Here is a 12,169-nt window from a genome sequence, read left to right as displayed (position 1 = left end):
AAACAAATGTAAAATAAATCGATTTTAGATCAGTGTTTCTCAAACCTTGGCTACTTTAAAATTGGTGGACTTCAACTCCCAGAATTCCCCAAGCCAGCATGTGTGGACTTCAACTCCCAGAATTCCCTAGCCAGCATGCGGGGACTTCAACTCCCAGAATTCCCCAAGCCAGCATGTATGGACTTCAACTCTCCCAGAATTCCCCAGCCAGCATGTGTGAACTTTAACTCCCAGAATTCCCCAGCCAGCATGTGTGAACTTTAACTCCCAGAATTCCCTAGCCAGCATGTATGGACTTCAACTCGCCCAGAATTCCCCAGCCAGCATGTGTGAACTTGAACTCCCAGAATTCCCCAGCCAGCATGTGTGAACTTCAACTCCCAGAATTCCCTAGCCAGCATGTATGGATTTCAACTCCCAGAATTCCTCAGCCAGCATGTGTGGACTTCAATTCTCCCAGAATTCCCCAGCCAGCATGTATGAACTTCAACTCCCAGAATTCCCCAGCCAGCATGTGTGAACTTCAACTCCCAGAATTCCCCAGCCAGCATGTGTGAACTTCAACTCCCAGAATTCCCTAGCCAGCATGTATGGACTTCAACTCGCCCAGAATTCCCTAGCCAGCATGTGTGAACTTCAACTCCCAGAATTCCCCAGCCAGCATGTGTGAACTTCAACTCCCAGAATTCCCTAGCCAGCATGTATGGACTTCAACTCCCAGAATTCCTCAGCCAGCATGTGTGGACTGAATGGAATACCTCGAAACGGGTGAAGTAATTTAGTTAAATTAGCATGTCTCAGAGCAATTCAAAGTGAGGGAAACGATCTAAATATATATATAATATTTCTCAAACCTTAGGCACTTTAGGATCGGTGGACTTCAACTCCCAGAAACCTCCAGCCAGATTGCTGGCTCAAGAATTCTGGGAGTCGAAGTCCACACATGCTGATTTGGGGAATTCTGGGAGTCGAAGTCCACACATGCTGGCTTGGGGAATTCTGGGAGTCGAAGTCCACACATGCTGGCTTGGGGAATTCTGGGAGTCGAAGTCCACACATGCTGGCTTGGGGAATTCTGGGAGTCAAAGTCCACACATGCTGGCTTGGGGAATTCTGGGAGTCGAAGTCCACACATGCTGGCTTGGGGAATTCTGGGAGTCAAAGTCCACACATGCTGGCTTGGGGAATTCTGGGAGTCGAAGTCCACACATGCTGGCTTGGGGAATTCTGGGAGTCGAAGTCCACACATGCTGGCTTGGGGAATTCTGGGAGTCAAAGTCCACACATGCTGGCTTGGGGAATTCTGGGAGTCGAAGTCCACACATGCTGGCTTGGGGAATTCTGGGAGTCGAAGTCCACACATCTTCAAGTTGCCAAGTGTGAAAAGCAATGGACTAAGCCAACATTTTGGGTTGTTAAAAATCCTTGTGCGCTCTTCAATTATAAATTCAGGAAGGAAACCCATTCCAGCTCAATAATATCATAATGTTGACAGATAATGTCAACACGCCTCACTATAAATTGGTTTTTTTTTAATTAAGTCTCTGTTCACACAATATATTTAAACGGGTGGCAGCGTTAGCCTCCAAGCGGGGCGTCAAAGCACACCTTGAACCAGAAAGAATGCAACTGGCTGGACTGGATCCTGCATTGAGGCAGGAAAATACAAACTACAAGTAGTAGTCCTCGACTTACAGTGATTCATTTAGTGACCGTTTGAAGTTACAACACCACTGGAAAAAAATGAGCTAGGACCGTTTTTCACCCTTACGACCATTGCAGTACCCCTGAGGGGGATCCTGCAATCAAAATTCAGACCCTTGCCAACTCATAGTTACGACGGTTGCAATTTTCCCAGAGCCACAAGATTCCCCTTTTGCGACCTTCTGACAAGCAAAGTCGTAACATAACATAACATAACATAACATAACATAACATAACATAACATAACATAAGATAACATAAGATAACATAAGATAACATAAGATAACATAACATAACATAACATAACATAACATAACATGAGTTGGAAGGGACCTTGGAGGTCTTCTAGTCCAACCCCCCGCCCAGGCAGGAAACCCTACACCATTTCAGACAAATGGCTATCCAACATTTTCTTAAAAATTTCCAGTGTTGGAGCATTCACAACTTCTGCAGGCAAGTTGTTCCACTTATTGATTGTTCTAACTGTCAGGAAATTTCTCCTTAGTTCTAAGTTGCTTCTCTCCTTGATTAGTTTCCACCCGTTGCTTCTTGTTCTACCCTCAGGTGCTTTGGAGAACAGCCCGACTCCCTCTTCTTTGTGGCAACCCCTGAGATATTGGAACACTGCTATCATGTCTCCCCTAGTCTTTTCTTTTCATTAAACTAGACATACCCAGTTCCTGCAACCGTTCTTCATATGTTTTAGCCTCCAGTCCCCTAATCATCTTTGTTGCTCTTCTCTGCACTCTTTCTAGAATCTCAGCATCTTTTTTACATCGTGGCGACCAAAACTGGATGCAATATTCCTAGTGTGGCCTTACCAAGGCATTATAAAGTGGTATTAGCACTTCATATGATCTTGATTCTATCCCTCTGTTTATGCAGCCCAGAACTGTGTTGGCTTTTTTGGCAGCTGCTGCACATTGCTGGCTCATCAGTCCGATGGGGAAGTCCGATTCACTTAACAACTGGGTCGTTTCTGCGTTGTAGAATATCTCAAAGACGTCATACGGACCCCAGCGGTGGTATTCAACTTGTTCTATCCGGTTCGTGCGAACCGGTAGAGGCGACTGCGGGATGCCTTGCCCACCAGCACAGATGTCCCGACGTCCCATTTTTCCTCGTTTTCGAGGCTCCCCGCCCACGCGCCCACATTTGCAAACCGGTAGGGAAGGGAAGTCAAGGCCACCCCCCGACGGACACTACCAACAACCAAAACATCATCGAAAAAGCACGGCAGAGAATGTTCTCCCCGCGCCAACTCAGAAAGCTCGGACTGGCCAAGGAGCTGCCGATACGGTTCAACGGAGGAATGACTAAGTCTGTCATCTGCATCTTTTGTAACCAGTCTGGTTTGGGACTGCAACCAAACAAGATGGACACAGACGTCGGCGGGTTGTTAGAAACGCAGAAAAAAAAACCCACATTACAACCAGCCTGCCCTCTATGGAGGACCTGTATATTCTATGGGTCAGAAAGAGGGCTGTGAAAATATCACATCCTGGACATAAACGGTTACAACTTCTTCCCTCAAGATGACGCGATAGGGCATTGCACGCCGAAAACAACTAGACACAAGGACACAAGGACTGATGAGCCAGCAATGTGCAGCAGCTGCCAAAAAAGCCAACACAGTTCTGCCACCACTTGCTAAACAACTCATTCCCACAACACTGAGAAACTACCTACGAGCGATGCATTTCTATTGTCCTTATCCTCTTTCCTATGACCTATTTCCTTCCATTCTTAAGATTATAACTTTGTTGCTTGTAGCTTACAATTTATATTGTTTTATGGAGTTTCCAGGTATGATTTATGTTGATTGCTTATTTATGATTATGATGAATGTATTTTATGATGATTATGATCACGATTTATCACTTGTTGCTTGTATGCGCACTGAGAGCTTATGCACCGGAGACAAATTCCTTGTGTGTCTGCTCACATTTGGCCAATAAAGAATATTCTATTCTATTCTATTCTATTCTATTCTATTCTATTCTATTAGAACTGCAGAAAAAATAATTGCTACCAACCTGCCTTCCATTGAGGACATGTATACTGCACGAATCAAGAAGAGGGCCGTGAAAATATTTACAGATCCCTCACATCCTGGACATAAACTGTTTCAACTCCTACCCTCAAAACGACGCTATAGAGCACTGCACACCAGAACAACTAGACACAAGAACAGTTTTTTCCCGAAGGCCATCACTCTGCTAAACAAATAATTCCCTCAACACTGTCAAACTATTTACTAAATCTGCACTACTATTAATCTTCTCATAGTTCCCATCATCAATCTCTTTCCACTTATGACTTTGTTGCTGGCAATCTTTATGATTTATATTGATATATTGACCATCAATTATGTTGTAAATGTTGTACCTTGATGAACATATCTTTTTTTTTATGTACATTGAGAGCATATGCACCAAGACAAATTCCTTGTGTGTCCAATCACACTTGGCCAATAAAATTCTATTCTATTCTATTCTATTCTATTCTATTCTATTCTATTCTATTCTATTCTATTCTATTCCATTCCATTCCATTCCATTCTATTGTGTATTGTGTATTCTATTGTGTATTTTATTCTATTCTGCATTGTGTATTCTATTGTATATTGTATTATATTCTGTATTGTGTATTCTATTCTGTACTGTGTATCTATTCTGTATTGTGTATTGTGTATGCTATTCTATTCTATTCTATTTTATTCTATTCTATTCTATTCTATTCTATTGTGTATTGTGTATTCTATTTCATTCCATTCTGTGTATTCCATTCTGTATTGATACCTTGATGAACGTATCTTTTCTTTTATGTACACTGAGAGCATATGCACCAAGACAAATTCCTTGTGTGTCCAATCACACTTGGCCAATAAAATTCTATTCTATTCTATTCTATTCTATTCTATTCTATTGTGTATTCTATTCTGTATTGTACATTGTATTGTATTCTGTATTGTCTATCTATTCTATTCTATACTATACTATTCTATTCTATTGTGTATTGTGTATTCTATTTCATTCCATTCTGTGTATTCTATTCTGTATTGTGTATTCTATTCTGTATTGTACATTGTATTGTATTCTGTATTGTCTATTCTATTCTATTCTATTCTATTCTATTCTATTCTATTCTATTCTATTCTATTCTATTCTATTCTATATTGTCTATTCTATTCTATATTGTCTATTCCATTCCATTCCATTCTATTTTATTCGATTTGATTCAATTCTGATTTCATTTCTTCTTATAAATGTTGCTTGTATTTTATGAGTTAAATTACAGGTAGTCAGTGACTTACAAGAGTTCATTTAGTAACCGTTCAAAGTTACAATGCCCCTGAAAATCGTGGCTTCGGCACTATTTTCAGCATCCCCATGGTTATGCGACGTGACTGCAACTTTCCGACAAGCCAAGTCAATGGGGAAACCAGATTCACTTAACAACCGGGTTACTAATGTAAGAACTGCAGCAATTCACTTAACGAACCTGTTCAGAAAAGTTGTAAGACGGAGCAAACTCATTTCCGAACCAATTTCTCAGTTAACAACATAAACTCAACATCAGTTGCGGTTGTAAGTTGAAGGCTACCTGTAATTGTTCTATGGAACATCCTAGCATGATTTATGTCGATTTATGACGCATATTTTTTACGAGGATGATGATGGTCATGATTTATCGCTCGTCGCTTGCATGCACAGTGCGAGCTTATGCACCGGAGACAAATTCCTCGTGTGTGTCCAATTACACACGTGGCCAATAAAGAATTCTAATACCACCGTTTTCCCATTCGGAAAAGAAATTAGAAGTCCCTCCCTGTTCCGGAGGGGGATTTAAGAAGATCGGGAAATCCACGGATCATCTGCAGATGTTCTCCTCAAATTTCCTCACAACCAACTCACCGACGTTGCTCATTTCTGGCACAGTGGCATGATAGGGGCCCTGAAGGAAGACGGGTGGATTGTCATTAATGTCCTGGACTTTGATAATGAACTCAGAGGGGGGTTCCAGAGGCCGGTTGGACGCCCGATCCACCGCTTGGGCCAGTAACGTGTACTGTGCCTTCTCCTCTCGATCCAACGTCTTGGTGACATGGATGTTGCCCGTCTTCTCATCGATGACAAAGACCGTGCCGGCCCCTTCTCCGGTCAAGACATACTTGATGCGACCTTCCCCATGATCCACGTCCGTGTGCAACTGCCAAAACAAGAAGGAAGAAGACGTACAAGTATGGACGTTGGCCAACGGGATCTGTAGAGTAAGATCATCTTGAGATGAACACAGAATAATAGGGTGGGAAGGGACCTTGGTGGTCTTCCAGTCCAATTCCCTCCTCAATGAGGAGAACCTATATCACTATGGACAAACAGGTGTCCAATTACTTAGAGTAGGAGAATTGGAAGGGACCTTGGAGGTCTTCTAGTCCAACCCCCGCCAGGCAGGAAATCATTTCAGACAAATGGTTATCCAATCTCTTCTTAAAAACTTCCAGTGTTGGAGCATTCACAACTTCTGGAGGCAAGTTGTTCCACTGGTTCATTGTTCTAACTGTCAGGAAATTTCTCCTTAGTTCTAGGTTGCTTCTCTCCTGGATTAGTTTCCACCCGTTGCTTCTTGTCCTGCCTTCAGGTGCTTTGGAGAATAGCTTGACTCAGAGGCGAAATCCAGCAGGTTCTGACAGGTTCTTTAGAACCGGTAGCTGAAATTTTGAGTAGTTCGGAGAACCGGCAAATGCCATCTCCGGCTGGCCCCAGAGTGGGGTGGGAATGGAGATTTTGCAGTAGCCTTCCCAGTGATGAAATCCAATTTTTTTTTTACTACCGGTTCTGTGGGTGTGGCTTGGTGGGCGTGGTGTGGCTTGGTGGGCGTGGCAGGGGAAGGATACTGCAAAATCTCCATTCCCACCCGACTCTGGGACCAGCCAGAGGTGGTATTTGCTGCTTCTCCAAACTACTCAAACTTTCTGCTACTGGTTCTTCAGAACCGTTCAGAACCTGCTGGATTTCATCCCTGATCCTTCCCCTGCCACACCCACCAAGCCACGCCCACAGAACTGGTAGTAAAAAAAAATTGAATTCTACTACTGGGTCAAGCTCTTCTCCAAAGCACCAGAAGGCAGGACAAGAAACAACGGATGGATAAGTATCAGATTAAAAAATATCAATTAGTTTTTGAGTGAAGTTAGGAATTGCTATGTATTAGTTTAAGAAAGAAGGGAATTGGTAGTGTGATGGTGTGAAATGGAATATGTTTTATGTTATATTTTAGATTATGTTTGTTAGTTACAATACCCTGTATTCTGTTCTGGGAAGTCTCGGGGGGGGGAAGGGGGGAAGTGGGGGGGGGGAGGGGAAGACTATAAATTAGTTGGTTGCCATTGTACAGGAATAATGGTAGAAATAAACAAGTTGGAATGGTGTAAAGTCGGGACAGCTCGGTAACCACTCCTGAAGGGAAAGGGTAAGGAAAGAGGAGTAAAGAAGGAAGAAAGTAGGTAGGTAGGTGGGTAGGTAGGAAAGAAGGGAGGGAGAAGAAAGGATAGGAGGAGAAGAAGAAGGAGAAGATAGAGGGTTAGAAAGGATGGTAGTGAGAAGTGGGAAAGAGGAGAGGAAGTAGGAAAGCGAGGAGAAGATGGTGGGGAAAGTTGAAGAAGGATGAGAAGGGAAGAAAGGATTAAGGGAGGGAGTGGCGGTCGAGCAGCCCTGATTGAGTATAATTTGAGAATAGGATTGATTGTTGGATAAGTGATTGTATTGTACATTAGTCAAATTGTGGGAATTATTATGGAAAATAAAAATTTTGATTTAAAAAAAAGAAAAGAAAAAAAGAAACAACGGATGGAAACTAAGGACCAGGAGAGACAGGATAGCGGTCTTCCAATATTTGAGGGGCTGCCCCAGAGAGGAGGAGGGCGGGGTCAAGCTATTTTCCAAGGTACCCGAAGGTCAGACAAAGGAATAATGGATGGAAACTGATCAAGGAAAGATTCAACCTGGAAATAAGGAGGAATTTCCTGACAGTGAAAAGAATCAACCCATGGAACAGAAGTTGCCTTCGGAAGTTGTGGGAGCTTCATCGCTTCCAGAAGAGATTGGATTGCCGTTTGTCAGAAATGGTGTGTAAGGTCTCCTGCTTGGGGGGGGGGGGAGGTCGGACTAGATGACCTACAAGGTCCCGTCCAACTCTGTTAGCAATAGCAATAGCACTTAGACTTACATACCGCTTCACAGTGCTTTTACAGCCCTCTCTAAGCGGTTTACAGAGTCAGCCTCTGGCCCCCAACAATCGGGCTCCTCATTTGACCCACCTCGGAAGGATGGAAGGCTGAGTCAACCTGGAGCCTGGTGAGACTCGAACTGCCGAGCCGCAGCTAGCAGTCAGCTGAAGTAGCCTGCAAGCGCTGCACTCTAACGGCTGCGCCACCTCAACTCTGAATCTTAATTAATAATAATAATAATATCAGAGTTGGAAGGGACCTTGGAGGTCTTCTAGTCCAACCCCCTGCCCAGGCAGGAAACCCTACACCATTTCAGACAAATGGTTATCCAACATTTTCTTAAAAATTTCCAGTGTTGGAGCATTCACAACTTCTGCAGGCAAGTCGTTCCACTGATTAATTGTTCTAACTCTCAGGAAATTTCTCCTTAGTTCTAAGTTGCTTCTTTCCTTGATTAGTTTCCACCCATTGCTTCTTGTTCTACCCTCAGATGCTTTGGAGAATAGCTTGACTCCCTCTGGCAACCCCTGAGATATTGGAAGACTGCTATCATGTCTCCCCTAGTCCTTCTTTTTATTAAACTAGACATACCCAGTTCCTGCAATCGTTCTTCATATGTTTTAGCCTCCAGTCCCCTAATCATCTTTGTTGCTCTTCTCTGCACTCTTTCTAGAGTCTCAACATCTTTTTTTACATCGTGGCGACCAAAACTGAATGCAATATTCCATTAATATTCCATTAATCTGAATTAATTCAGGAGAGAAGCCGCCTTAAGGAGAAATTTCCTGACAGTGAGAACAATTAATCAGTGGAACGACTTGCCACTAGAAGTTGTGGGTGCGCCAACACAGGAGGTTTTTTTTAAGAAGAGATCGGTCAACCCTTTGTTTGAAATGGTATTTCGTGCTTAAGAAGGGGGCAGGACTAGAAGACCTCCAAGGTCCCTTCCAACTCTGTTGTTCTGTTAAGACATTAGGTGTAAGTGTGGGGTTTTTTTTTGCGTTTATTCTGCCTGCCAGTCACTTGGCCAATCATTGTTCAGTATTAAATTGCCCACAAAGGCCAACAACTGCCTTGTTGTAATGAATTCACGGCGCAAGCAAGATGTGACCTTAGGATTTCTTGACCAAGAACTAGTTTGAATTAAGACTGTCTATTATATATATATATATATTTCCCGTATTCAGCATCCAATTAGCGGACCGTTTATTGATTCTGAGCTGGCCTTTGATTGAATACGGAATTTTAAATATTCACTCCCCCTCCTCCCGGGGGGATAATTCCAGGGAGATAACGTCAGGATGAGAAGTTTGGGAAAATTTGCATTAATTTCTAAAATGCAAGATCTGAGGCCGTGGTAGAATTGACCGGGAGAATTTGAGAAAAGGAAAGATCAAGAAAGAATAAAATCTCCAAGAAGGAGAAACTTCAGAGCTGGGATTCGGACCAGTTCAGGTGAACTGGTAGTGGAAATCGCAGGTGGGATAGCCCACCCGCCGCAGGTCTATGCCGTCCTATTTTAGGCACGTTTATGAGGCTGGGCACATGCGCGGAACGTGCGCGTGTGAGCAAAGTGTGTGCGCAGAAGGCCGGGCACGTGCATGGAAGTTGCGCACGAAGCGAGTGTGCGTATGGCGAACCGGTGGTAACAAAATGTGAAACCCACCGCTGAGAAACTTCCAGAAGGACTTGAATCAGGGGTGAAATGCTCCCGGTTCAGACCGGATTGCACGATCCGGTAGCGATAGGGGGTGGGTAGTTCGGAGAACCGGTAGCAAAAATCCCTGCCCCCCCCACCGCTCAGGCCTTGCTGTTCCTCTTCTCTGTCCCTGAAGCTCTCGGTGGTGATATAGCTGCAAACAGCCTTAAATGATTGCCTCGGCGCTTCAAAGGGCCACTCTACAGCTGATCAGCACTGTAGGCAGCTAATAGACCGGTGCCTCTATTTTTAAAGAAGGTAGACTGGTGCGCTTCCAAAAAAAGGCGGTTGGTAGACTGAGGCCTCTATCTTTGAAGAAGGTAGACAGGGGCCTCCCAAAAAGGGGCAATTGGTAGACTGGTGCCTTCCAAAAAAAAGGCAATTACTAGACCGGTGCCTCTATTTTTAAAGAAGGTCGACTGGTGTGCTTCCAAGTTTTGTATACTTCATTATTTTTATTATTTATTATTATTGGCCATGCCCATTCAGTCACCTGACTACCAAGCCACGGCCACCAATTAAGCCACGCCCACAGAACCGGTAGGGAAAAATTTTCAATTTCACCCCTGACTTGAATCCAGAATCCTAAAAGGTGAGAGTCAAACCTGAGAAAAAGTTTCCAGAAAACAAGGATACCTCAAAACTACGAATTCCATGTCTCCCCCTCAACCATGGAGGATTCAGGACTCACCCTTCCGATGAGGACAGGTTCGGGACCCGAATATTCTTCAATGACGAAGAACTGGTTCCACACCCAACTGCGACGGGTCCTGAAAAGAGGTCGCTCCCAACGTTGAGATAGGTTTCCTCGGAAGGATCCGGTCTTGGCTCCCTGGTTGGGGGGCACCAGACGGCCGGCGCAACCACACCCTCCCAGCCAAGCAAGGAGAAGCTGCAGGAAGCTGACCATGGCTCGTCCCTCAGGTTCAGTCTTCTCGCAACAGGACGTTCAGTTCTTCTGCATGGCCCATGAGGATCGGTTACCCCATCTGGGGTGGCGGTGGAAGATCTGGGCACAAGGAAGAAGATTGGAGATCAAACATGGCTCCCAACACATGATCAATCCTCGGAAGAACACACCGGCGGAACATCTGGGCATCTTTGGGTTTGCATGTCTCCAGCCATACATGTCTTGCGGTCAGATTTAACTGTCTTTAATTGATGACCCACTTTTTTTTTTAATTTGAATTTATATCCCGCCCTTCTCCGAAGACTCAGGGCAGCTTACATTGTGTTAAGCAATAGTCTTCATCCATTTGTATATTATATACAAAGTCAACTTTTATTGCCCCCCCAACAATCTGGGTCCTCATTTTACCTACCTTATAAAGGATGGAAGGCTGAGTCAACCTTTTTTTTTTTTTAAATTTACATTTATATCCCGCCCTTCTCCGAAGACTCAGGGCGGTTTACTTGTAATTGCAAGCAGCTGTGTTAATAACAGACTGCTTAGTTTGTTGAGCCACCAGAGGCCCAACACTTGACCAAGGAAGCAAGGAACGTTATCAGTGGTGGGATTCAGCTGGTTCGCACCAGTTCGGGAGAACCGGTTGTTAAATTACCCACCCACCCAGCTATCAAAGTGGATCCTGGGTGCTGCGCTGCAATGGAGAAACGGGCAACGGAGCAGCCAGCACGCGGGAAGGATAAGGCCGCCTCCCCTTTTTTTCTCCATGCTCCTCCTCCTTCCCTCGTTGCAGCGCAGCGCCCAGGATCCACTTTGATCATGGTTATGTATGTGTAATTTAACAACCAGTTCACCTGGGGTCAGTTTGGCTGTCGCGGGAAACTCGTCCCACATGTGCGGCAGAACTGGAGGACGGGGATGGGCCACACCTTCCGCGACAGCCAATCTGACCCTGAGCGAACCAGTTGTTAAGTTATTTGAATCCCCACCACTGGACGTTTTGGGTCCTCCTCGATAAGGAAGTCCCTTATCTCGGGCAGGGGTCTCGGCAACTTTAAGAATCGCGGACTTCAAGGCATCAAAGTCCGCAAAAAATTGCCAGGTTTGGAGAGGCCTGCTTCAGCGGGACCGAGGAGGAGGGCCTTCTCTGTGGTGGCTCCCTCCCCAAAGAGCATCAACCTTGCAGAAATAAGACGGACCCTTGCCCCCAGTTGTGGGATTCAAATAATTTAACAACCGGTTCTCTGCCCTAATGATTTCTTCCAACAACCAGTTCACCAAACTGCTCAGAAAGTTAACAACCGGTTCTCCTGAAGTGATGCAAACCGGCTGAATCCCACCACTGTGACCCCGCCTTCCCCATCTTGGTACTCTTTCGAACGGCCTGAAAGACGTGGTTTTTGCCCGTGGACCTGGAGACCCTAAATGGTAATGGGGCCCAAACCAATGGTGAGATTCAGCCAGTTCGCACCTATTTGGGAGAACCGGTTGTTAACTTTCTAAGCAGTTCAGAGAACCAATTGTTGGAAGAAATCTTATTTAGTTTTTTTCCACTTTACAGGGCTAATCCTGTAAGGAAGGCAGGAAGGAACATTCTGGTGGTGTTTCTAGCCTAATCTTTATTGCC

General features: G+C 44.6%; 1 protein-coding gene across 1 annotated transcript in view; it reads right to left on the bottom strand.

Moving 5' to 3' along the window:
- Positions 1-10,545, bottom strand: part of CDH24 (cadherin 24) — a 33,258-nt gene extending 22,713 nt beyond the window's left edge. Inside the window, exons 1-2 of the mRNA XM_058183925.1 lie at positions 10,327-10,545; positions 5,622-5,916 (exon numbers count right to left, since the gene is read on the bottom strand). Of these exons, the coding sequence (XP_058039908.1) occupies positions 5,622-5,916; positions 10,327-10,545 (514 nt within the window). The remainder of the gene's footprint in view (positions 1-5,621; positions 5,917-10,326) is intronic.
- Positions 10,546-12,169: the final 1,624 nt, after the last annotated feature.

This window comes from Ahaetulla prasina, chromosome 4, assembly GCF_028640845.1.
Source record: "Ahaetulla prasina isolate Xishuangbanna chromosome 4, ASM2864084v1, whole genome shotgun sequence".
Classification (NCBI taxonomy): Eukaryota; Metazoa; Chordata; class Lepidosauria; order Squamata; family Colubridae; genus Ahaetulla; species Ahaetulla prasina.
The sequence above is the reverse complement of the archived record's forward strand: the minus strand, read 5'-3'. Positions and strand labels throughout refer to the sequence as shown.